The sequence below is a fragment of the Citrus sinensis genome, chromosome 9 (assembly GCF_022201045.2).
Source record: "Citrus sinensis cultivar Valencia sweet orange chromosome 9, DVS_A1.0, whole genome shotgun sequence".
In the NCBI taxonomy this organism is placed as follows: Eukaryota; Viridiplantae; Streptophyta; class Magnoliopsida; order Sapindales; family Rutaceae; genus Citrus; species Citrus sinensis.
The window spans coordinates 10,404,363-10,426,919 of record NC_068564.1 but is presented as its reverse complement, the minus strand read 5'-3'; the positions used below and the strand labels follow the sequence as shown (position 1 = coordinate 10,426,919).

At 32.9% G+C, this 22,557-nt stretch overlaps 2 protein-coding genes across 31 annotated transcripts in view; both read left to right on the top strand.

Moving 5' to 3' along the window:
* Positions 1 to 9,772, top strand: part of LOC102617923 (DNA-(apurinic or apyrimidinic site) endonuclease, chloroplastic) — an 84,287-nt gene extending 74,515 nt beyond the window's left edge. For 4 of the 26 annotated variants that reach the window (XM_052433392.1, XM_052433388.1, XM_052433402.1 and 1 more), the window contains exons 3-12: positions 5,865 to 5,965; positions 6,358 to 6,437; positions 6,650 to 6,913; positions 7,178 to 7,428; positions 7,569 to 7,679; positions 7,965 to 8,102; positions 8,192 to 8,239; positions 8,597 to 8,677; positions 8,868 to 9,027; positions 9,229 to 9,772. In XM_052433392.1, coding sequence (XP_052289352.1) covers positions 5,865 to 5,965; positions 6,358 to 6,437; positions 6,650 to 6,913; positions 7,178 to 7,428; positions 7,569 to 7,679; positions 7,965 to 8,102; positions 8,192 to 8,239; positions 8,597 to 8,677; positions 8,868 to 9,027; positions 9,229 to 9,350 — 1,356 coding nt within the window. In that variant the 3' untranslated portion in view covers positions 9,351 to 9,772. Of the gene's footprint in view, positions 1 to 5,148; positions 5,444 to 5,548; positions 5,706 to 5,864; positions 5,966 to 6,357; positions 6,438 to 6,649; positions 6,914 to 7,177; positions 7,429 to 7,568; positions 7,680 to 7,964; positions 8,103 to 8,191; positions 8,240 to 8,596; positions 8,678 to 8,867; positions 9,028 to 9,228 lie in introns of those variants that run through there. The other 22 variants (XM_052433391.1, XM_052433387.1, XM_052433405.1 and 19 more) reach the window with 16 other exon arrangements.
* Positions 9,773 to 11,737: 1,965 nt separating this feature from the next.
* Positions 11,738 to 16,991, top strand: LOC102617640 (uncharacterized). 5 transcript variants are annotated; one of them, XM_052434212.1, is made up of 11 exons: positions 11,738 to 11,901; positions 12,160 to 12,537; positions 12,759 to 13,003; positions 13,176 to 13,260; positions 14,315 to 14,500; positions 14,567 to 14,734; positions 14,826 to 15,026; positions 15,444 to 15,615; positions 15,753 to 15,924; positions 16,013 to 16,136; positions 16,731 to 16,991. In XM_052434212.1, the coding sequence occupies exons 2-10, from the start codon at positions 12,196 to 12,198 to the stop codon at positions 16,104 to 16,106; spliced, it is 1,665 nt and encodes a 554-aa protein (XP_052290172.1). In that variant the 5' UTR covers positions 11,738 to 11,901; positions 12,160 to 12,195; the 3' UTR covers positions 16,107 to 16,136; positions 16,731 to 16,991. The 5 variants fall into 5 exon arrangements, with proteins under 5 accessions (XP_052290172.1, XP_052290173.1, XP_006491511.2 ...); XM_052434213.1 differs by lacking the exon at positions 16,731 to 16,991 and adding an exon at positions 16,508 to 16,697; XM_006491448.4 differs by lacking the exon at positions 16,731 to 16,991 and having other exon boundaries at positions 12,167 to 12,537; positions 16,013 to 16,401.
* The last annotated feature ends 5,566 nt before the right edge of the window (positions 16,992 to 22,557 follow it).

Below are 22,557 nucleotides of genomic sequence, written 5' to 3'. Positions count from 1 at the left end.
TCTCTTTGTTAGTATTGTAAGCTTTGCACATGCCAAAACAAAAATGAATCCTGTTAAATTGTCGTTCAATTTATGATATATACTGTAGGAACAAGGTACTTTTTTTCATTTGCATTAGTTTTCTGATAATTTTGATGATTTCCATACATCTAGTAATATAAATTAACTGCATAAAACATCTCAATGCTCTATTTCTGTTTCCAATTTAGGTTTTTCTTCTTCTTCTTCTTCTTCTTTTTTTTTGGAGGTATTGGCTATCACTTGGCGCTCAACCCTCAGACCCTGTCCAATATATTCTTTTCGAGTGGGACTATTGGCACCCCTTTATTTATCTCTTAAAGTCCCGCTTGAATAATTACAATTATATCCTAAATTAAAATTACGAGAATAGAAAAATAATAGAAGAGTCTAATTGAATACAAAAATGATTTCATAGCTCTTTAAATTAACTTGCAACTTTTCACACATAAAGAAAATAGGTGAAAAAGATAAAGAATCTTATAAGAATTTCAAAGGAAAAAAAATCTTTACAACACCTGGTGGCTGGTGCAATTTTTAGTCCCAAGAACTTTAGGCATTCAAAATAATCGGGGTTTCCACCATTTATGAGGATGACAAATCAATATTGTAGACGATTTATCATAAGTCTTGTGAATCTCATTACCAAAGAATCCTTAGCACTCCCCTTTCCTGTTTACATATTCAAACCCAACATCATATCAATCACAGTACTCATATGACAATTGAGAGAACAAGTCTAAATGTTTAAATAAATTCTCCTTCTTAATTATGCTCAATGCGAAAATTGAGAGAAAAATATATGGGACATTGAATTATACGCAAATTACAGTAAGAAAAAAAGCATTAATTTTTTGTTAGAAGATGTCAGTTAATTCACAAAAATACAAAATATTCTAAGAAATATTGTTCGAGAGGTGTAAACAGTGAAAGAAGGATACAAATTACCAAGAGTTTTGTTTATAATTTCACGTATGAGTTGTTGTTCATAACTTCACATATGATTTGACTGAGCACACAAAAAGAAAAATAGTAATAATAAAAAAGAGAAGTTGAGAAAGAGACGACGAGACTCATGAATGGTGTTTTAAAAAATCTAGGGTTAGTTTTAGAAATTACATGAGTGTTGATAGCAATAATATGATGTTTTTAAATTTGTGATGGTGTTTATTTAGTAGAAGGGTTTTAAGAGAACATTAGAGGTGTGCCAATAGCAGCACTCGTTCTTTTCATGACCATTTTACCGTGGTCCGTTTGGGCAATTTCTTCATGTCTTAGGCAATGATGCCTACCTCTAGTGGATGTAGGCCAGGGCATCTCAATTTTAGGAGTATCAATCTTCAAATGATTCTTTGAACTAAGTCTTAGCAATTTCTTAATATTTTAGGCATATGCAATTTGATTGCTTCTACTTAAATTTCACCAACTTCTTCATACTATAGGTGTATACACTGCATTTTTTTTATGGATGCAGTCAAGCATACCAGTTTCTTTTACCAATCAGAGCAGTCAGTTCATATTACCTTGCTGTGCATGCATCGGATGTCTCAGAAGAAGAAACTAAGAAATTGGCTCTGCCATTGCAAGTTGAGAACTTTGTAAATTGACATTGACACAATTATTTCTCATGTAAATTTGAGACATTTTGGCCATCACATAAATCTGAGCTTTGAACCTCTTTCATTCTTAGATTTTAATATACTTTCTATCTCCATTTTGACCATTCACTTTGTAAATGATGAACAAAAAATCCCGGATCCAACAAACCTTTGCATGTTTGCACTCACAGCACAAACAGAGGGGAGCATTTCCATGAAAAACAAATCCTACATTTTTCTTTCTGTTGAAGCAAGGCGGAGTCCTGGATCTTCCAAAACTTGTTCATTGAACTTAAAAAGATTATATCAAAACCTGCCTTTGAATTTCCAGGGCGAAAAATTGAAAAAAAAAATAGACATGATTCTATGAAATTGATTTGACAAATGAAAATATACCAAGCAGGCTGCAAGACCAAAAGCGAATGATTGCCATAGAATGAGATGTCAATACGCTACCATTTCAACAAGTCACACCAGTTAAGTGGGATGAACAACCATAGTCGTGACACTCTCCATGTCACAGCAATGATCCAAAGTTTCATAACATATTTGAAAGGAAGAGTAACCAGCAAAGCTAGCAAAAAGAAATGGAGGGAATTGTTTATAAAAATGATTCAAAACTTGCTTTCCTTTTGAAATGAAGCTTCGGCTTAAATACTTTTGGTGTGCTAAAAGCAAATGTATCAGTCATATTGTCATCTACAAAATTTTGACCATGAGCTGCCAATTGACTCCTCTTGAAGAGACTTTCTAAGTCATCAAGCAACCACTGTTTTTGCTATAGTTTGCCCTTGATATTGCTTATATTTCTCCGCCGTTTGAATTATCAGCGCCTATATCAGCTGAAATTGAATCATGTAATCCTCTCAACAATATGCTCTCAATAATTTCTTTTGTTGACAGAATATTATCTTTTGAAAGATAATATTCTTTTCACTTTTAACAGGATTGCAGAACCTAGTATTTGCTTATTATTTGGGTAATAAAATTCAATGATATATGTTAGACCAAAGTATGAAAGGCCCAAACCCACGAAAAATATAGGCCCAATGAAATTATTCTATATAAAATAACTCAAGCCTGTTCTCTATAAGAACGACCAAGATACTAACAATTCTAATTAAAGTGTCTAAATGCAAGACACGACCAAAAAACCAAAAGCGTGATTCAATAAAGAATGACCTAGGTCCATTCTTTACAAAGAACGACCTAGGTCCATTCCTCCCAAAGAATGACCTAGGTCCATTCCTCGCAAAGAACGACCTAGGTCCATTCCTCGCAAAGAACGACCTAGGTCCATTCCTCGCAAAGAACGACCTAGGTCCATTCCTCACAAAAAAACGATCTAGGTCCATTCCTCGCAAAGAACGACCTAAGTCCATTCCTCACAAAAAATGACATAGGCACTTAGAAAATATTTCTAAGTAAAACGCCCAAAGGGCGAGTCTTTGACAAAGTGTCAAAGACATGATTTAACAAAGAACGACCTAGGTCTATTCTTGACAAAGAACGACCTAGGTCTATTCTTGACAAAGAACGACCTAGGTCCATTCCTCACAAAGAGCGACCTAGGTCCATTCCTCGCAAAAAACGACCTAGGCACTTAGAAAATATTTCTTAATACGCCTAAAGGGCAAGGCTTTGGCAAAATATCGAAGGCATGATTTAACAAAGAACGACCTAGGTCCATTCCTCCTAAAGAGCGACCTAGGTCCATTCATCACAAAAAATGACCTAGATACTTCAAAAATATTTCTAAATAAGAGCACACGAGCTACTTGAAATGGGCCTACAGGAAAATACACATTCTACGGAATGCGCCTCCGGGCAAATACACATTCTACGGAATGCGCCTCCGAGCAAATACACATTCTACGGAATGCGCCTACGGGCAAATACACATTCTAAGGAATGGGCCTACGGGCAAATACACATTCTACGGAATGGGCTTACGGGCAAATACACATTCTACGGAATGCGCCTCCGGGCAAATACACATTCTACGGAATGCGCCTACGGGCAAATACACATTCTAAGGAATGGCCTCCGGGCAAATACACATTCTACGGAATGGGCCTATGGGCAAATACACATTCTACGGAATGCGCCTACGAGCAAATACACATTCTACGGAATGCGCCTCCGGACAAATACACATTCTACGGAATGCGCCTACGGGCAAATACACATTCTAAGGAATGGGCCTCCAGGTAAATACACATTCTACGGAATGGGCCTACAGGCAAATACACATTCTACGGAATGCATCTACGGGCAAATATACATTCTACGAAATGAACATATGGGCAAATATATGCATTTTACGGAATGCACCTACGGGCAGAATGCACTTACGGGCAAAATGTTGCAAAATCAATCCTCTTTGTAAGGAACCAATATAAGTGCCGAATTTAAGTTAAAGTCCATTAAAGGTTAACAGCCCAAAAACATGACAAATGTCCAAAGATTACTTGTCATGAACAAGCTTGACACATAATGACATGTGTCTTTATGCATGAGTTTTGCAGACACTTGTCACTAAGACAATGCCACATGCATGATGGCACCTCCACCTCAGGGATCAAATTGTCTATATAAAGACCAAGACTCCCCATTTGAAGGGGGGGAGAAAAAGGGTAAGGAAATGTTGTCCTTCTCTCTCTAAATTCTCTCTTTACAATCAAATTTAAAAGGCTGACTTGAGCGTCGGAGGGTTATTGCCGGCAACCCCGGCACCCTTTGACAATTTCATTTCTTTTGTAGAACAATTAACGACAAGGAGACATGTAATTTGAGACACTCGCCTCAAGGAAAAAATAAGCCACAGAACTCAATTTAGAAGAAAGCCCGAAACACAAATCAATCGCTGCACATTGAGCAAAAATTTTGCATCAACAATATATAAAAACAATTCTCCGTTTTGTGCTTTAAATAAAACTTTTGACGAATTTTTTTTTTCCCTCCTTATCTCAAGCATCAATATAAAATTGCACACATATATAAAAAAAAAGAAAGAGCTACTAATTTATAAAAAAAATCATCCTGTAACTTCAAAGGCAAAAGAAATAGAATAAACCAAATAACAAAAAAAATTGAAGAAAAAAAAAACGCTATTCTAATTAAATAAGAACAAAAAAACTCAATATATTAAATATTGAGAGAGAAATATCGTATGATTAAACATTTTTAGAAATTTTGAATGTGGAAATCATTAAAGAGATAGAGAGGGGGTTGTTTTAAGATAATAGTGGTGTTATTAGAATATGAACTTCTAAATTATTATTTTTCTTTAATCGACACATCTTTAGGACAAAGGTTTTTTCAAGACTTTCTAAAGGGTGTTAGTTAAAATAATTTTATTTATAATTATCTTTAAATATAATTTTTATAAAATAGAGGTTTTATGAAAATAATCAAGGGATGCCAATAGTACAACGCATAATAAATTCACAAGAAGAAAAGAAATTGATTATGTCAAAAGTCCATACTTTTCGACAAATAGAAAAGCATTGAGATTCACAGTCAAGCGTTATCGAGTTCTATCATACAGAAGGGTATTTAGGTTATTTAACTTCACATTTGTTACTTTTGGGATAGTCTCACATTGTTGGCTTCCCTGTTCTCCGTGCTCCTTGCTAAGTTGCACCAGGTTTTGAGTTTGATAGATGAATCAAGTCTTTCAACTAGGACTCAAAGCTTTCGTTACTCCTGCTGGGTACTTTCTTTCTTCGCTTTTTCAGTAATAAAAATGTAATTTTTGTTCTGGGATTAAATTAATTAGCTTTAACGATTCAAAATACTGTGCCTCTTCATCCGCTGGTACAGTGGTATTGTGTTCATTTGTGACAGCTTCAATTATTCTATAAAAATCATTTCTTTTATTTTAAAGAAATTATTTTTGTCTGTTTTAATATATCTCTTTTCTTCTTTAGCTTTGCAGTTACTCCAAGAAATTTTAGAATTGGAACCTTTGTCTCCTTCAGAGCTATGAAGCCTAAACGGCATCTTGCAAGTTCATCCAAACCGGCATCGTCTTTCGATAACATGGAAGATGAAAAGGTGAACAGATTAGTGGGTTCGACCCCAAAGGTGTGCCATGGTTTTGATTTTTGTTGCTGATGGTTTTAACTTGCCTCATTGTCTTGTGGGTTTGTGTATCGAGTCACTGTCAATATTAGTTAGCGTACAAGAAGATAGTGAGACAATTGGAGTAATTAAGGAAAATTTTAACTGTAAATTGATGTGTAGGATATTGGTGTAGAAAGCGACGAAGCTGGAATTCAGAGTGTAAAGAATAATCCCGAGAGAATTGAGGTCATGACAGTTCAAGAACTCAGAACTATATTGAGGTAAGCCAAAGTTTTAAAGGGTCAACATTCAGAAAGACATGAAATTTTGTATCATGCATATATAACTTTCAGAAAAACCCACACGATTTATGTCTGATGTGCATTCAGATTATTAGGTTTCATTTGGGTTCCCTGAGATATGGAGGGGGGGTGCTTTTGTTCTGGAAGCTTCATGACAAACTAGTATATATGCAACTAACTTGAAATGGTTGAGTTGTCGGCTTCTCTGTATTACTTGCATTTCTTGTGCCTCGTCTTGAACGGTCAATGACGGTTCTTCAAATTGATTTGGAGAATGAAATCAATTGAGTGGATGGTTGATGGGCAGAATACCATGTTGCACCTCTATTTGTAGTGTTTGTTAGTATGCTTATTTCATTCTTAATCATCAGGAGTATTGGGGTCCCTGCTAAAGGTTCTAAACGTGATCTAGTATCTGCCTTGAAGGTTTATGTGGAGAAGAAGATGGATGGTAAACTCTTTTTACCAAAGAATCAAATTTCAATATTCTCCAGTATTTTGCATAGCGTCGTGTCATTTCCATTAAGATTGGAGCAGAAGTATTTTTGTTACTCTCAATTGTTTGTTTTACCTTTGTTCTGCCTCGTCCTTGTTCTCTCAATCAGTTTTGGTTCAATGCTATGTTGCTTATTTTTAAAGGTTGGAAGTTTCTTCTATGTGCAGTTGGTAGTTCTCATGTGGAAATAGAAGAGGTATCCTCCATTTCTGCTGAAAGTGTATCAGTAAAAAGGAAGGCTAATACGAAAAGTATATCAGGGGAGAGGAAGGCTAAGAAGTTTTCTCATGAGGAACATGCTCAAGAAATTTATTCTGTTCCAGAAGTTTCTGCACTCCAAGAAAGTAAGAGAAGGGCTAAAAAATCACCAATTGGTGATGAAACTGGTGAAGTTGATGCTAAAGCCTCAGTCAAAACTGATAAGATTTCAGGTACAGTAGAATATATGTATACAGTTTTCACTGCTTTATTATTTTGAACTTTTGCTTCATTAATAATCATTTGGCATCCTTTGTTAATTTAAAATGCACTCTTTCTCCAACTTACATGTTGTTTAGGTCGTTAATCTGAGTTCATTCGGTTTTATCAGGAGCATAGACACCTGGTTATTGTTTCTAGGCAGGGTCCTTTTGATAAAAAGTAAATAATATTAGGTATGTATATTAATAGTGAAATGGCTACTAATGATAGTGCAGTTACTCTGCCAACAGTCCAAAGTGAACCTTGGACAATGCTTGCACATAAGAAGCCTCAAAAGGGATGGATTGCTTATAACCCTAGAACTATGAGGCCTCCACCTCTGGCAGAGGGTACAAAATCTGTGAAGCTTCTGTCTTGGAATGTCAATGGGTTAAGAGCGTTACTGAAGTTAGAAGGATTCTCTGTACTGCAACTGGCCCAAAGGGAAAATTTTGATGTATTGTGCTTGCAAGAAACCAAACTGCAGGCAAGTATTCCAGTACTTCTTGACGTGCATTTAATCTAAACTTGTAGAACATGTGGGAACAGCGTGTAAATGGTGTAAGGTTGTTTCTTTTGCCAATTGCTTTCTTTGTGGTATCAAATGCATCTCAATGTTGGAAACAGGAAAAAGATGTCGAATCAATCAAACAGTGTCTCCTAGATGGATATGAGAATAGCTTCTGGACATGTAGCACTTCTAAACTTGGGTATTCTGGTACAGCAATTATCTCACGGGTATGCTTATTATTTCCATCAACTTTTATACTTGAGCAGCCAGATTAAATCTTTAGAAAGCAATTTTTCTCACTTTGTTTGAAATTTTGTGGCAATGTTTATCTCTGCTGTAGTATGAGCAGGGAGGCTGTTTTCTTGAACAAAGTATTTTTTCCCTCTCCAATGCTGATTATCAAGTGTCCAACTATATGCTGATTGATTTTTGCATTGCAACTATTTCTTTTACTTCGGTGATGATTTTGCTAAATGGTTTGCGTTCTAAAGTTTTTAACATTTATTGGGTAGATAAAACCACTCTCAGTCACATATGGCCTAGGCATATCAGATCACGACAGTGAGGGACGGCTGGTGACAGCAGAGTTTGATTCATTTTTTCTGTTAAGCTGTTATGTTCCAAACTCTGGAGATGGCTTGAGAAGACTGGTGATGAGCTCAAGCATCTTGTATTATGTTGCTAATCTATTTTATTCTTCGAAGAGTTTTTTGACTGATGTCTATGCTTTCAATTCTAGTCATACAGAATTAGAGAATGGGATCCATCTCTTAGCAGCTATGTGAAAGTAAGTATGTGCTCTCTCTCTCTCAATTTATTTATTTATTTATTTTTTATGCTTCTTTATAAATACTATGTTTTTAAGTTACTCTAAGCTGTGGCTACGAATATACGTCCATATTAGGGAGACATCTTTATGCTTATATGTGTGTGCTTATAGAAAAAAAAATCGCATCTTTTACGCACGACCTCCAACAGTGTGCAACTTCTTCTGTTTCCTTTTATTTTATTTTATTTTTTTTATTTTTTTATTTTTTTTTTTTGTGGATGTAATATGTCTATCGACATGGTGTTTTTTTCTTCACAAAATAGTTAATATTTGAAGTGCCTTTGATGCTTATGATACTTCATATGCATGATTCAGGAGCTGGAAAAGAAGAAGCCTGTCATTTTGACTGGTGATCTTAATTGTGCTCATCAGGAGATAGACATTTATAACCCTGCTGTAAGTGATTTAAAATTTTGAAGCTGCAAGTAAATCTTCTTCTTCTAGGAGCTAAGACTTGAACAAAATAGCATCCTCAATTACGATGACATATGAATATTTGCCACTGCAGGCTCTCTGTTACAATTTAAGAACTCACTTCTAGTTTTAACTATAAGTGTTGCTTGTTAATATTTGCATCAATTTGTAGGGAAATAGAAGAAGTGCTGGCTTCACAGATGAAGAAAGACAATCTTTTGGCGCAAACTTCTTATCTAAAGGTTTTGTAGATACCTTCAGAGCTCAACATCCTGGTGTTGTAGGCTATACTTATTGGGGTTATAGGCATGGTGGGCGCAAAACCAATAGAGGTAGAGAACTTCTACCTTGATTATTCTATAGCTGTATCTAGAAAGTACTTATTTTTTACCCCTCATTTGCTGTATTCTACTCTGTCATATTTTCAAGTGTTCTCCATTTCAGCAAATTTCTGTGCCTCAAAATGCTCTTAATTTAATGTCTGTCAAAATTTAAATACGCATTATCCTCTTTTGACTCCATTTATTGAACAGGGTGGCGGCTTGACTACTTCCTAGTATCACAATCTCTAGCTGATAAGTTCCATGATTCATACATTCTTCCTGATGTTACCGGTAGCGATCATTCTCCAATTGGCCTTATTCTCAAGCTCTAGTTCTTCTATCGGCGTCAGAACCAATTATTGCAGACAATTAGGGTAGGCTTATCTGGTGGGTCAATCTTTATTCCCAACTTAAGAGAACTACCTGTGATGACAGGAAACTGAGACTGGTCACCATGTTGTCCCCATTATGTTGGTGTGACCATGGTAAGCATAAATGCTTCATCTCAATCTCCTACCTAGTATTGATTTGATTTTGTCTGTGACAAAATTTTGAAGATGTTGGAAACTCTGTACAGATCCAGCAGAAATTTTCGGTTAGGAGGCACTCAAATAGACACTACTATTTCTGTACTTGACCGTGTTGGCCGTTCGGAAACTAGCCATTTTCTGATTTTCGAAATTATCATTGTTAAGTACCAGAATTTGAGGAGTATTTGTCTGATATTCAGGTATTGTGTTAGCTCTTTGCATTATGCTAGCATGGTTGCTCGCCTGAGAGTGAGAGATAATAGCATAAGATTGTTGTTGCATATTCTCGAATAGTCACTGCCATGCATGGTAAGTTGGGGAATTTATGAAACAGATTCTGATGAGTGTAAACATAGTGCCTTTCGTTGAGAAACAGACAATGATTATAATTTGCAGCTGCTCAGCCTTCAACTCCTCGAGTGATATAAATTGTTCTACTAATCTTTTATAAAGTAACTTCTATAACATAAAATCTGTAAAATTAAAGCAGCCACAATGTAGGGATGGCAACGGGGAGGAAAGGGAGGGGAGGGGGTTGGCATCTTCATATCCATTGTTGATATTATGCATACATCTTCGTCTCCTTCCGCTCCCTTCAAAATTGCTTGAGGGGATTTATGTCCCCTCCTTAAATAATAATCGGAGATCCATGAGGGTCTCAGAATCCTAAGTAAGCAATATCTTTTAATTTCTTAACTTAATTTAATCATATTAACTTAAAAATATATCAAATAAAATGATTATGGGTTTATATCATTCTACTCCATTAAACTTTTGGCATATAGAATATTCAAATAATTATTTTCAAAAAAAAATTCAAATAATGTGATTTTTGTATAATATTGACGTGAGTATTGTCCATGAGCAATGATTGATGTGCGTGACGAGTTGGGTTGTTTAGCTATTGACAATGTGACGTGCTACTAGTTATGACGAGATGAGAATGAGTTCAGTACTGGCTATGGCTTGAATAATTTGAAAAGAAATAGTGAGATGGTGAGAAAGTGTTTTAGAGCTTGATCTGTAAATTGTGGGCTTGTGGGATTATAAGCTTTGGATTGTGGTTAAGTATAAATTATATTAAAAATTTTATATTAACTAATATTTATATTATTTGTATAATTATTTTGATATTTGTTATTACACCAATATTTAATATTTTGTAATTTAAATTTTATTATTTATTCATTAATAATTCTAGAAAAATAAAATAAAAATAGTTCTGCCTGATCTTACTTAAGCATGCATATTATGTCAATAAAGACTTGGTGTGAGGCCTTGGAGCTTGCACTAGAAGAGCAAATGGGGATGTGATGTGGATGGGGATTCCACCTCATCCTCGTCCTTTCTCTGAGTAAAAAATTATACTCATTCTTGTATAAAATCATCTTCATACCCTTTTTGAATGGGAAAAATCTCCTAGAGCCCTCTTTTTCATGAGGATTTCTATCATCCATAACATAATGAGATTGTAATAGATAAGTTTTATAATTTAGTAAGTTATAACAAAATTATTAAACAATTAGGGGTCAAATATAAAATTCACAGAGAATAAATAAATTCTTAATTTTTTAATTAATTTTTTTAATTTTTTTTAATTTCTACTCGTAGAAAAGTCTCATCAGCGAGAGGTCCAGAGTTTGTTGTCCACTTATAAGAGGAGAGCAAATTAAGATCTTATTTGATATTGAAGTTGAACGGTTATTGTTTAAAAATTATAACATTAAAGTATTTAGTAAGTATTAGTAAATGTGGCTAGAAGCTAAGACAATTTAATTTCACACTTGTATGATGAAAAATCTACAATATATTTATCATTTTGTTGAAATTGTTATTTAAATATCATATTCACTATGTACTATCGACTTTTATTTCATATTTATTATTTTTTTAGTCACAAAAAAATTATGATTTAAAAAGGCATAACACCTCAACACCAAATAAGGCCTAAGTTGCCATTATGTTGCAGCCAAAAAAAAAAAAGAAAAAAGAAAAAGGAATAATATGAATTTATTAATCAAAAAATAATCGGATGGGTTTTACGCAGGATTTTTCCTTGTGAATGGGCCATTAAGCCCAAGTTAAAAAATCCAAGAGCAGGCCTTTTGTCCAAGACATTCAACTCCAGGAGGCCCATTCTGATTGGAGGAATCTAAAACACCGTCATTACTTTTAAATAAATAAATAAATAAAATCGTCATTACAATTTCAATTTCTTTTCCGGTTTTCAGTTGAAATTTTTAGCAAGCACTAGCTCTTTTCGCGAACTCGTCGATTACCTTCAGAGGCTCACGACTTCGATTTGCCGGCCGTCGTTGTCGTCCTTCAGCCGCAGTCGGTCTCGCCGTCCTAGGTCAGTTTCTCTCTCTCCCACTCTCTCTCTCCCCCTCTATAAAACTATAGGGTTTATGTGATTTTGTTTCTTCTACGAATCAGAATCTGCCAATTTATACTTTAAACTACGGTAACTGTTAGTATTTTGAGGTAAATTTATGAACTGGAGTTAGTAATTTTTTATTGGAAGCCTATATTTTCCTTCGTAGGAGTATTCTACTGTGTTTTGTTAGCTATTTGTTGTAAAATGGGTGATGAATTGATAATCTATTTGTAGGAAACAGTAAAATTGGAGAAAAAAAGGGTAAACGAGATGACAAAGAAGAGGAAAAATAATGGTAGTGCTGATGAAGACAGGCACGTGAAGAGTGTGAAAGTGGTGGAGCAGTCGTCTCCGTCACCTCCTCGTTTGGGTTTTGAGAACCCTCTTTTGCCGTTAGCTAATACATATGATGATGACGATGAGGAGGAGGAATATGGTGGCCGAGGAGATAGTGGAGCAAAAGTTGGACAAAATGGTCGTACGGGTGAAGATGATGATGAAGATAAGGATGAGGATGAGGATGACTTGGCTAATGGATATGGTCAAGGGCAGCGAAGCAGACTTGTTGAAGTGCGGAGGGATTGCCCTTATCTTGATACTGTTAATCGCCAGGTACATATATCATGTTGTGCACAGTGGATTAGTTTTTAGTGTAGATTTGTTCTAGGTTATGTTGCTTTTATTTACGGAAAGAAGATTTCTATGTGCTGTGAAGGTGAATGTTTTCGTCTTTCATATGTTTGACCGTGCATACATCAACTTGTCAACTGGGTGAGTGATGTTGGATTGCTTATTTCTGAAAGAATTTTTGATATCTTGTTAATTTCTTGCAGGTTTTGGATTTTGATTTTGAGAAGTTCTGCTCTGTTTCTCTTTCAAACTTAAATGTGTATGCGTGTTTGGTTTGTGGTAAGTATTACCAAGGAAGAGGGCAGAAATCTCATGCATATACTCATAGCTTGGAAGCAGGACACCATGTTTACATCAATCTTCGAACAGAGAAAGTTTATTGCCTTCCTGATGGTTATGAAATTAATGACCCTTCACTGGATGATATTCGGCATGTTCTAAATCCAAGGTATTGTCTTTGTCTGCACCTCCTCTCTGCATGTGTGTTTATGTGCATGAAAAATGTTTGTACTTTTACATGGATCTACATCATTGTGCTTTGGATTAGCATAGTTTCTTGGAGATTACTTAAATATATTTCAATATCCAGTTTCAAGCATACTTAAATAATATGTATGCAGGTTTACCAAGGAGCAAGTAGATCAGCTTGACAAAAATAAGCTATGGTCTAGGGCTTTGGATGGTTCGGACTATCTTCCTGGAATGGTATGTTTATTTGTTTTTTCTTATTATAGATTGATACTGCTGCAATAAATCAATTTCATCATACTCAGATTTCAATAAGATATCAATTCATCACTCTTTGATAGGCAATAAGATACTAATGCTGTGTTTACTTGCTGGAGTGGGAGTGAGGAGTGTGGATTCCTCCCACTCCAGCGTTTACTTACTTAAAATGGGGAGGGATTGGGAGTCCCACTCCGTGGGCCCCACCCATTTTTGGAGTGGGGAGTGGGAGTGGGACTCCCATTGGGGGAGGTGGGAGTGGGAATCCACTCCCACCTCTCCCATTTCTACCCTTTTTTTTAATTTTATGTTTTATAATTAATAAAATAAAATAAAATAAATAATATTATATTTATTTGAATAATAATATTATATTTAACTAAATAATAATTTACATTGATTCTAAGTTAAAATTATTTTAAAATAATATTATTACATTAATAGAGAATTAATAAATATAATATTATTATATTTATTTTAAAAATAATAGTACTATATTTATTTAATATTAATAATAATAAATACTTTATTCTAAGAAAATATTAATTTTGTACTAAATAATATTATATTATTATTTTATATAATAATAAATTTAATATAATTATATTAAATAAAATAAAATAACATTTCATTTTATATTAAAATTAAAATTAATAATTTATTGTTCATAATTAAGAATATTAATAATTATAATAAATTTACAAATATAATAAAATAAATATTATTCATTAAATATATTTTTTATTAGTTTTGTAATTAAAAACTATAATTCTTTAAATAAGGATAAAATTGTAATTTGAAACTATTTACTCCTAATCCAAGACAAAGTAAACACATAAATTGGATTCTAATCTCCATTCCATACTTCCATTCCAGTGTAAGTAAACAACCTACTCTCACTCCTACTCCACACTCCCAATCCTAGGATTCCCACTCCTCAGGATTCCCAATCCAATCTAAAAAGTAAACGCTACCTAATAGCGGTCATTATCTGATCTGGTGCTAATCATAATCTACTCTGGCAAATCTTCAGGTGGGTCTGAATAACATCAAGGAGACTGATTTTGTGAATGTCACAATTCAATCTCTAATGAGAGTTACCCCATTAAGGAACTTCTTCCTTATCCCTGAAAATTACCGGCACTGCAAATCTCCACTTGTTCATCGTTTTGGAGAACTTACTAGGAAGATTTGGCATGCTCGAAATTTTAAAGGACAGGTATAATTATAGTTTGAGGTTATGGTTTCTGAAAGTATAGTCTTCATGAATTTCTTCCATCTATAGGTCAGCCCACATGAGTTTCTACAAGCAGTTATGAAAGCCAGTAAGAAACGGTTTCGAATAGGTGTACAGTCCAACCCTGTTGAATTCATGTCATGGCTTCTTAACACACTGCATTCAGATCTTAGAAATACAAAGAAAAATACTAGCATCATATATGAGTGCTTTCAGGTTTGTTTTACTCTACCCCAGTTTGTTGTCCTTGTTTTTGATCATCATTTAATTAAGTTGTGCTTGTCTAAAACATAGGTTTGTTTGATAGGGGGAGCTGGAAGTTGTGAAGGAGATTCCTAAAAATACCATCAGTGGTAATGACCAGAATACTGAAAAAGGTTCAGATGGGGGAGATGATCATGATAACATTACTACAGAAACTTCTAGGATGCCGTTCTTGATGCTTGGTCTGGATTTGCCCCCGCCACCTCTTTTCAAAGATGTGATGGAGAAAAATATTATACCCCAGGTATTGGATACACTTAAGTTTTTGATATTAGAATTAACAGAAAGCTTTTGTTTCTTTATTTGTAGATTGTGCCTTCGAATTTCGCTAGATAAAATATATTTTTATCGTCATAATATAAACTTATATGGAGAGTTGTATGAAAATGATCTATAGATGGACATAGGTTATAAGCTGTTGTATTAGACTGACAAAATGGAAAAAATATATCTTGAGCTTGGAGTTTATGTGCTGTAATATGTGTAGCAGTGGTAGGCGGACAGACAAAATGGAAAAAATTTAAATCTTGAACTTGGAGTTTTATGTGCTGTAATATTTGTAGCAATGGTAGGAATTATGAAGGATAAGCTGCAAGTGGAAATGAACTGTCTCTAATGTCATAATAATGTTTCTTTGGTCTAAATCCTGGTTTCTTTATAGGTTCCATTATTTAACATATTGAAGAAGTTTGATGGGGAAACAGTTACAGAGGTTGTCCGGCCACATGTGGCAAGGATGAGATACCGCGTCACAAGATTACCAAAATACATGATCCTTCACATGCGACGCTTTACAAAGAATAACTTCTTTGTGGAGAAGAACCCAACATTGGGTAAGTTCTTCATTTCTTGGAGCCCCGATTTTTGTACATATGATGAATCAAAGGATTGAAATCCGTATACATTGGTTGTAACTTTGCCTTGATTTAATGCTTTGCTGTTAACTGATGGTCCTGATGTTCTTTTCCAGTCAACTTTCCGGTGAAAAATTTGGAATTGAAGGACTACATACCTTTGCCAACACCAAAAGAGAATGAGAAACTGCGTTCCAAGTATGATCTAATTGCAAACATCGTTCATGATGGTAAACCTGAGGGAGGATTCTACAGGGTTTTTGTGCAGCGGAAGTCAGAAGAACTATGGTAATACTTTTTTTCTAGAGATTTCTATAGACTTGAATCAAAATGCATCGATAACGTGAACTGGGATGTTCGCAATCCATGTTTTCAGGTATGAGATGCAGGATTTGCATGTTTCAGAAACTCTTCCTCAAATGGTCGCTCTTTCGGAGACTTATATGCAGATTTACGAGCAGCAGCAATAGTGTAGAGGATTTCAAGTTGCAATGTGTAAGGTGTGTTCAGTTTTGCTTAGTTGACGAAGAGATCGGGAAAAAGTAATGATCCTTTGAGGTAGCACATATCCCCCATTGTGGAGGAGTTTTCCTCACTAAGTTTAGAAATTGACGTTTTTGGTTTTTTGCTGTTAGTTTTGATTTGACCTGGAACAGACTTAGAATAGTCCATCTTTTGGAGCGCCATAGGTTTTTCTTTTTAAGAAACACTTTTGACATGTAAGATATGTTTCTAAATTATTTGATTTTTATTTTTAGATTTTCATTTCTGAACACACTATTTAGATGGATTGTTGAATTCAAAAAACTCAGAAAATTTATCTTCATTATAAAAAAACAGTGATGATGACAGAATTGATTTATTCATACAGCTTGATCGCAGAATTAATGTACATGCTAGCTGTACTGGTAAATCTTGGAACCTTATCCCAGTGGCGAGGACGATGAGAGAGTTTTTGACCAAGCTTTGATAGCATTCTTTTCCCATAACCCCTCCACAACACACTTAGAGGGGGCTCTATACCAAAATCTGACAAACTAGAGACTAATATTTTATTAGGACCATTTGTTTAAGCTGCTTATGCAATGCTGTAGGAAACTCTGATCCAGTGGTACGGTAAGTTCATTGAAAAATGGTGATGGCGCGGCTGCTGTGGAATCATCATCTCCCTGTAGAGCAAATGCCCCTGCTGGTGAAATCGTCATGATGCCCAGGACCATACACAAGTAACTGTTTACTAGAGTATCAATCATGTTGCTTGCTGTTGTTGATCGCTTAAGACAATGTTTCTCACGAGATAGCACGCATTTAATATTGTTTTCTCACAAGTCAATAGAAATATTTTGTGGATATTATGAGCTTTTGTTAATTTGCATTGCGTTTGCAGTTTGTATATACATTAATTAGCAAAGAGTTGAGTGATTTTCAAGCGGCGGGTTAAAAAATTGATTCGAGTTTTGCCTCACGCTTTGCCAGCATCTCTTCATCTGGAAGGAAAAAAAAAAAAAAGGAAGCGAGTAAACATCCTTCGTCCGTTTATAGTTTCATGTGTCTTTGGCAATTTTTTAAGTCACGTATGAATTATTTTTATATGTAGTCAAAATTAATTTTTTCCTCATTATTTTCTATTTTATTAACAATTTATATTTGTTCAGGTAATGTTGGATGCTATGGTATTTTGCTTATACCAAAGATAGGTGAATGCTAAGGATTCAAATAATAAAACTATTTTTATAATTATACATTGATTTGAATGTCAATTGTCTAAGGCAATACTTATATTAACACATCATATATAATTAGTTTCAACCTTCGCCCTCTCCAGAATAATAATGACATATATCTAGCTATGCATAAGTTAAAAAGGGGACTTATCATCAAGAGACAATATTGCACTCCAGAAAGCCCTATTGAATCCTCTAAAAATAAACACCACAAGAGGATGGTCCTCTTTAACCAAGCTATTTGTATTCCCAAGAAAAACATTAGTGAATGCCAAAACCATGATTAATTTTAATTTCTAAGTGTGCAAAGCAAAGCTAGGTGAAGATTGAGACCATTAAACTATAGCTATCCGAATAAATTTTCACGCAATAAGTGACTTGCATAACGTGAATAGGGGATGTTGGAATATTACTAAAATTTTATGGGCTCAAGCCCAAAGTCAACAGTGGCTTTAATTAAAAGAGTAATAATAATAGATATTCTAAAATTTAGTTCAAATAATAATTTTTTTTAATTTTTAAAAGAATTAATTGAATTATCTCACCAACTAGTGAATGAATGTCATATTATTTAGAACAAATTTTGAGATGTATAAAACTACTTTTACTTAAATAGTTAATGTATAAAACAAATTTTGATTTTTAATGTGTTTAATTGGTTGTACAACATTCAATATTTATGTCTTTTAATTACTACAAAAATAGAGATAAGGACTCAATATTATCTGTCAACCAGTGGCGGACCTGCAGCAAGGCTAGACCGGGCTGTAGCCCGGTCAAACTTAGGAAAAAATCATTCATACCCCTTATTTTACTATCAATTGTAGTCAATAATAGAGATTTTATTTTGTTTTCATACATGTCCCTAATATAATTATCCTTATATTTTCATTAATTTTATACTATAATGGAGTTTTTATTTTATTTTATATATGTCCTTAATTCAATTATATTTTTTTCCAATTGAAATTATTGACTTATTTTATAAAATGAGTAAATTATATATTTACTAGATAGATAAAAAACATTAGGGGGTAAAATGTTATTACTTTAATTTATTTTAAAAAAATTCTAATTGAAAAAAAGTATGTCAATCTAATATAAAATTGTCACTAGTATTAAACTACTTTAAAAAAACATGTAGTAACAATTATCAACATTTTCATAAACTTTTTATGTAAATTTTGAGATTTTATTTATTAGTTATATTAACTAAGATAAAATTTGAATATTTTGAGGAGCTTTAATTTGATAGAAAAATCATCAACAATTGGTTCTTTAAAGAGAGTCGGAGCGTTTGGCAAAGAAACAACAACACCCAAATACATTTTTGTTAGGTTGAATTTAGTTTATAATTGAAACTTTTGACTAATAATATTTTTATAATTTAAAAAGAGGAATAAATTTGAATTGTTTAATTTATTGAAACCTGGTAATTAAGTACTTGACTTCAAACATTAAAGTTTTCCTTCAATTTTTAATTGATTGTAATTACATGTATTCATTTATTTCAGCTTAAAATCCTTAATTAATATATTAAACCTTATATAATCCTTGTATAATTACATTTTATTAGAGTCAGATTTCATAATTGTAAAATAGTGTTTTATTTTTTTAATTGCTTTTTTTTTTACTCTTTTTATATAACTATTTTTGTTTATAACTTATAGCGATAAGATTTTTCGTACCCCCCTTATTTGATGCAATTTTTTCTACTTATAAATTTTTATGTTCACTTTAAAATATAAATTTTTTAATTTAGCCCGGGGTAATACAAATTCCTGGATCCGCCCCTGCTGTCAACTGATACCCTGATTTTTATTTTTTTACCTTGTTTATTAATTATCGATATGTATTTTTACAATTTTGGCAGCAGCATAAGAACAATAATGAGAGAGTGAAGAGTCAGTAATAGTAGTCAAGTAATGTTCTCTCGAAGGCAATTTTCAAAACGGCGCTAGATTTGTCATTCCGTAAATCATCTTTCCTGAAAAGGAAAATGATTTTTTAACAAATGCAGGACGGTGACAAAGAAATTTGTGGTTTCGTTCAATTTCTTTTCTTTTTCTTTTCTTTTTCAAATTTGTAAAATTTCATAATGAATGAAACGATAAATTTCTTTATATCCATTAAGTCCAGCCTTTGTTCAGATATCATAATATGCTGAGAAAAGCATCTATCTTATATATCATTTCTTCATAATGTGAACATAAATCAACAGTGGCACTTACTGCAGTTTATTCATATTTATGAAGAGAAGGCATTGGAAGAGCAACAACTATCAAGTCTAGCATTCAAAAATAAGCTTTTATTAAATTGACGGGGTTATAATTATGCTTTTAAGAACAATGTGAAAAATATAGATATTCACATAATTCAATCCTGGAGTATCATGTCGAAATAGTTTTAAAACTTTAAGCCTGTATGATCTTATATTTCCGATCAAACACATGTTTAAGGGAGAAAATAAATTTGGAATCTTCACCTTGGTTAGCCATGGCTGAGCTTGATGTGAAGCTTGTGCTAGCAGCTGCTGCCTTGAGCTAGCTCCTTGTTTTGAACAATCTGCTCAAACATGCACAAGCTAAAAGGGAGAGACAAGGGTAGAGCTACACTTTTGGCCAAGTGTGAATTGCGTGAACAGTAAACTCCTGATGGGTCAGATATACTTAAATGCTATAGTTGGGTGTAGGGACCCTTATATGTTAGTATAAAATTGCTCATCTTATTATGAGCTATAATAACACAATTCAATGTTATATTTCTTTATAATATACTAGTATATAGGGTGTAATAAAACTGACTCATTAACATAATTTTTTATCACTTAATAAATGGGTCTATTAAAATTGCTCTGTAATATTTGACATTAGTCATGTATTGATCCAATGAAATATAAGTAATTAGAATAGTTTATGCTAGTCTACAATATATGAGAAATAAACATAACATATCAATCTCATTTTTGCTCATGATTTGCCATCGATTTTGTTTCCAATGAATTCAATCACTTTTTTTATGGTACAATCTCGTTTAGTTGCTATATTTTGAAATTAGTGCATATTTAGTCTTTATATTTTGAAAAGTACTTCACAATACTTGCAATGTGACCTCTGTTACCATTAAATCTAGATTCTTAAAGGTAAAATTATAGTTTGTACTAATAAAATCTAAAATAAAAAAATTATTACTATTACCTAGATTCCTAAGAGTAAAAACGTATGTGAACTATGATATAATTTTTTTTAAAAATCCCTCTAATAATTTACTTTTAGTTTTTCTTTTTGGTGACAAACCATAATTTTTCTGTTACCATCAAGTGTGTTATTAAATAAAGAAATCTTTAAGAGGATAATTTACAATTGCTGCTGTCTTTATTGAACCTTTCGGTCAATAACAACTTTGTAGCTAAGAAAGATAAAATTCTGAAATTTAGAGTTTGCAAACATCTAATGCACATTTAAGTACGTTTCCATTCAAAAAAAAAAAAAGGACGTTTCTACGAGTATTCTGGTAAATTTTACAGATGATCAGGGAGTCTGCTGCAGCTTTGCCCTCTCTCCAACTTAAAAAAAAAAAAAAAAGGCTCCTGCAGCTTTCCCGATTTATTTGCTCAGTAATAATTAGGATCTTATTCATGTGTCATTCATCTATTAGATAGTGAATTTTATAACTGCTAAAATTAATATTTTATCATCTATTAAATGAAGGGAAAAGGACACAGAGACCCCCCAATATTTGAATAAGGGACATAAAACCTCTTAATGTTTCAAAAAAGACACTCAGACCCTCATTTGTTAACAGAAATTATAATTTTAAAGTGCAATTACCATTATACTCTTATAGCATATTAAAAAATAATTGTTCATTGTCCAATTTATTCCTATATTATTAATAAAATTACGAATATAACTTCATTACCCAATTTTTTCATTTAATTTTTGTCAAATTTTCTCTTCAAACTAAATAAATTTAATCCATTGCTCAAGAATAAAAATAAATTAAATTGATTATTAATATAATAAAAATAACAATTCTCCATATGTCAATCTATTGGATATGTTATTTAGTACAATTAAGATTTTGTAATTATTGTTGTAACTAATTTTTTTTTATTTTGTTGATTATATAAGTTTAAATGGAGAATTGTTATTGACAATTGTTATTTTTATTATATTAGTAATCAATTTAATTTATTTTTATTCTTGAGCAATGGATTAAATTTATTTAGTTTGAAGAGAAAATTTGACAAAAATTAAATGAAAAAATTGGATAATGAAGTTATATTAGTAATTTTATTAATAATATAGGAATAAATTGGACAATGAACAATTATTTTTTAATATGCTATAAGGGTATAATGGTAATTGCACTTTAAAATTATAATTTCTGTTAATAAATGGGGGTCTTAGTGTTTTTTTTGAAACATTAAAGAATTTTATGTCCCTTATTCAAACGTTGGGGGTCTTTGTGTTCTTTTCCCTTAAATGAATGCTATGTCAATTGCGATTCATCCCTAGCATTACTTCTTATTTGCTTCCCTTTAGCCTTGTAAATTTATTTTTTTCTTTCCTCCAATAAAACTTTCCTACTTCTTTGAGGTTTCACAGAAAATGAATAAATGAATCATTAACACACAACTTATTTTTTATGTAATATTAAGGAATATCAAAGTACACAAACGTAAACAAAGAAAATCTCTTACACATCACAAGAGATCCTATTATTAGTTCAACAAACTCTGCACTCACAAAATGGACAATGGACTGACAATAGTACATGTCCTTTTATTTATTTAAATAAAAAACATGTGAATAACATTATGCTTATAAAATTTGAATTCCCTATTGACAAAATGACAGCTTCATTTTATATAGAAAAAAAAATACAAACTTTTTGAAGCATAACATTACTCAACTATGATCAAGTGAAATTTGGCCACTAAACCAGTTTTGTCAGGATTTCTTCCATATTGACGAACTGTAAAAAAATTAAGATTTTCTTCATCCATCTCATCAACAAGAATACTGGTATATGCACGCGGATAGCCCTCCTTGATAACAAACGTCTCCAACCATTCTGTCTTTCCCGAAAATTTGATAATGGAAAACTTATTCATAAATGACATATTATTAATGTAAGAATAGAAATGGAACTCACATGGACCATCAACATGGGAAGATGAGCTCACTTAACA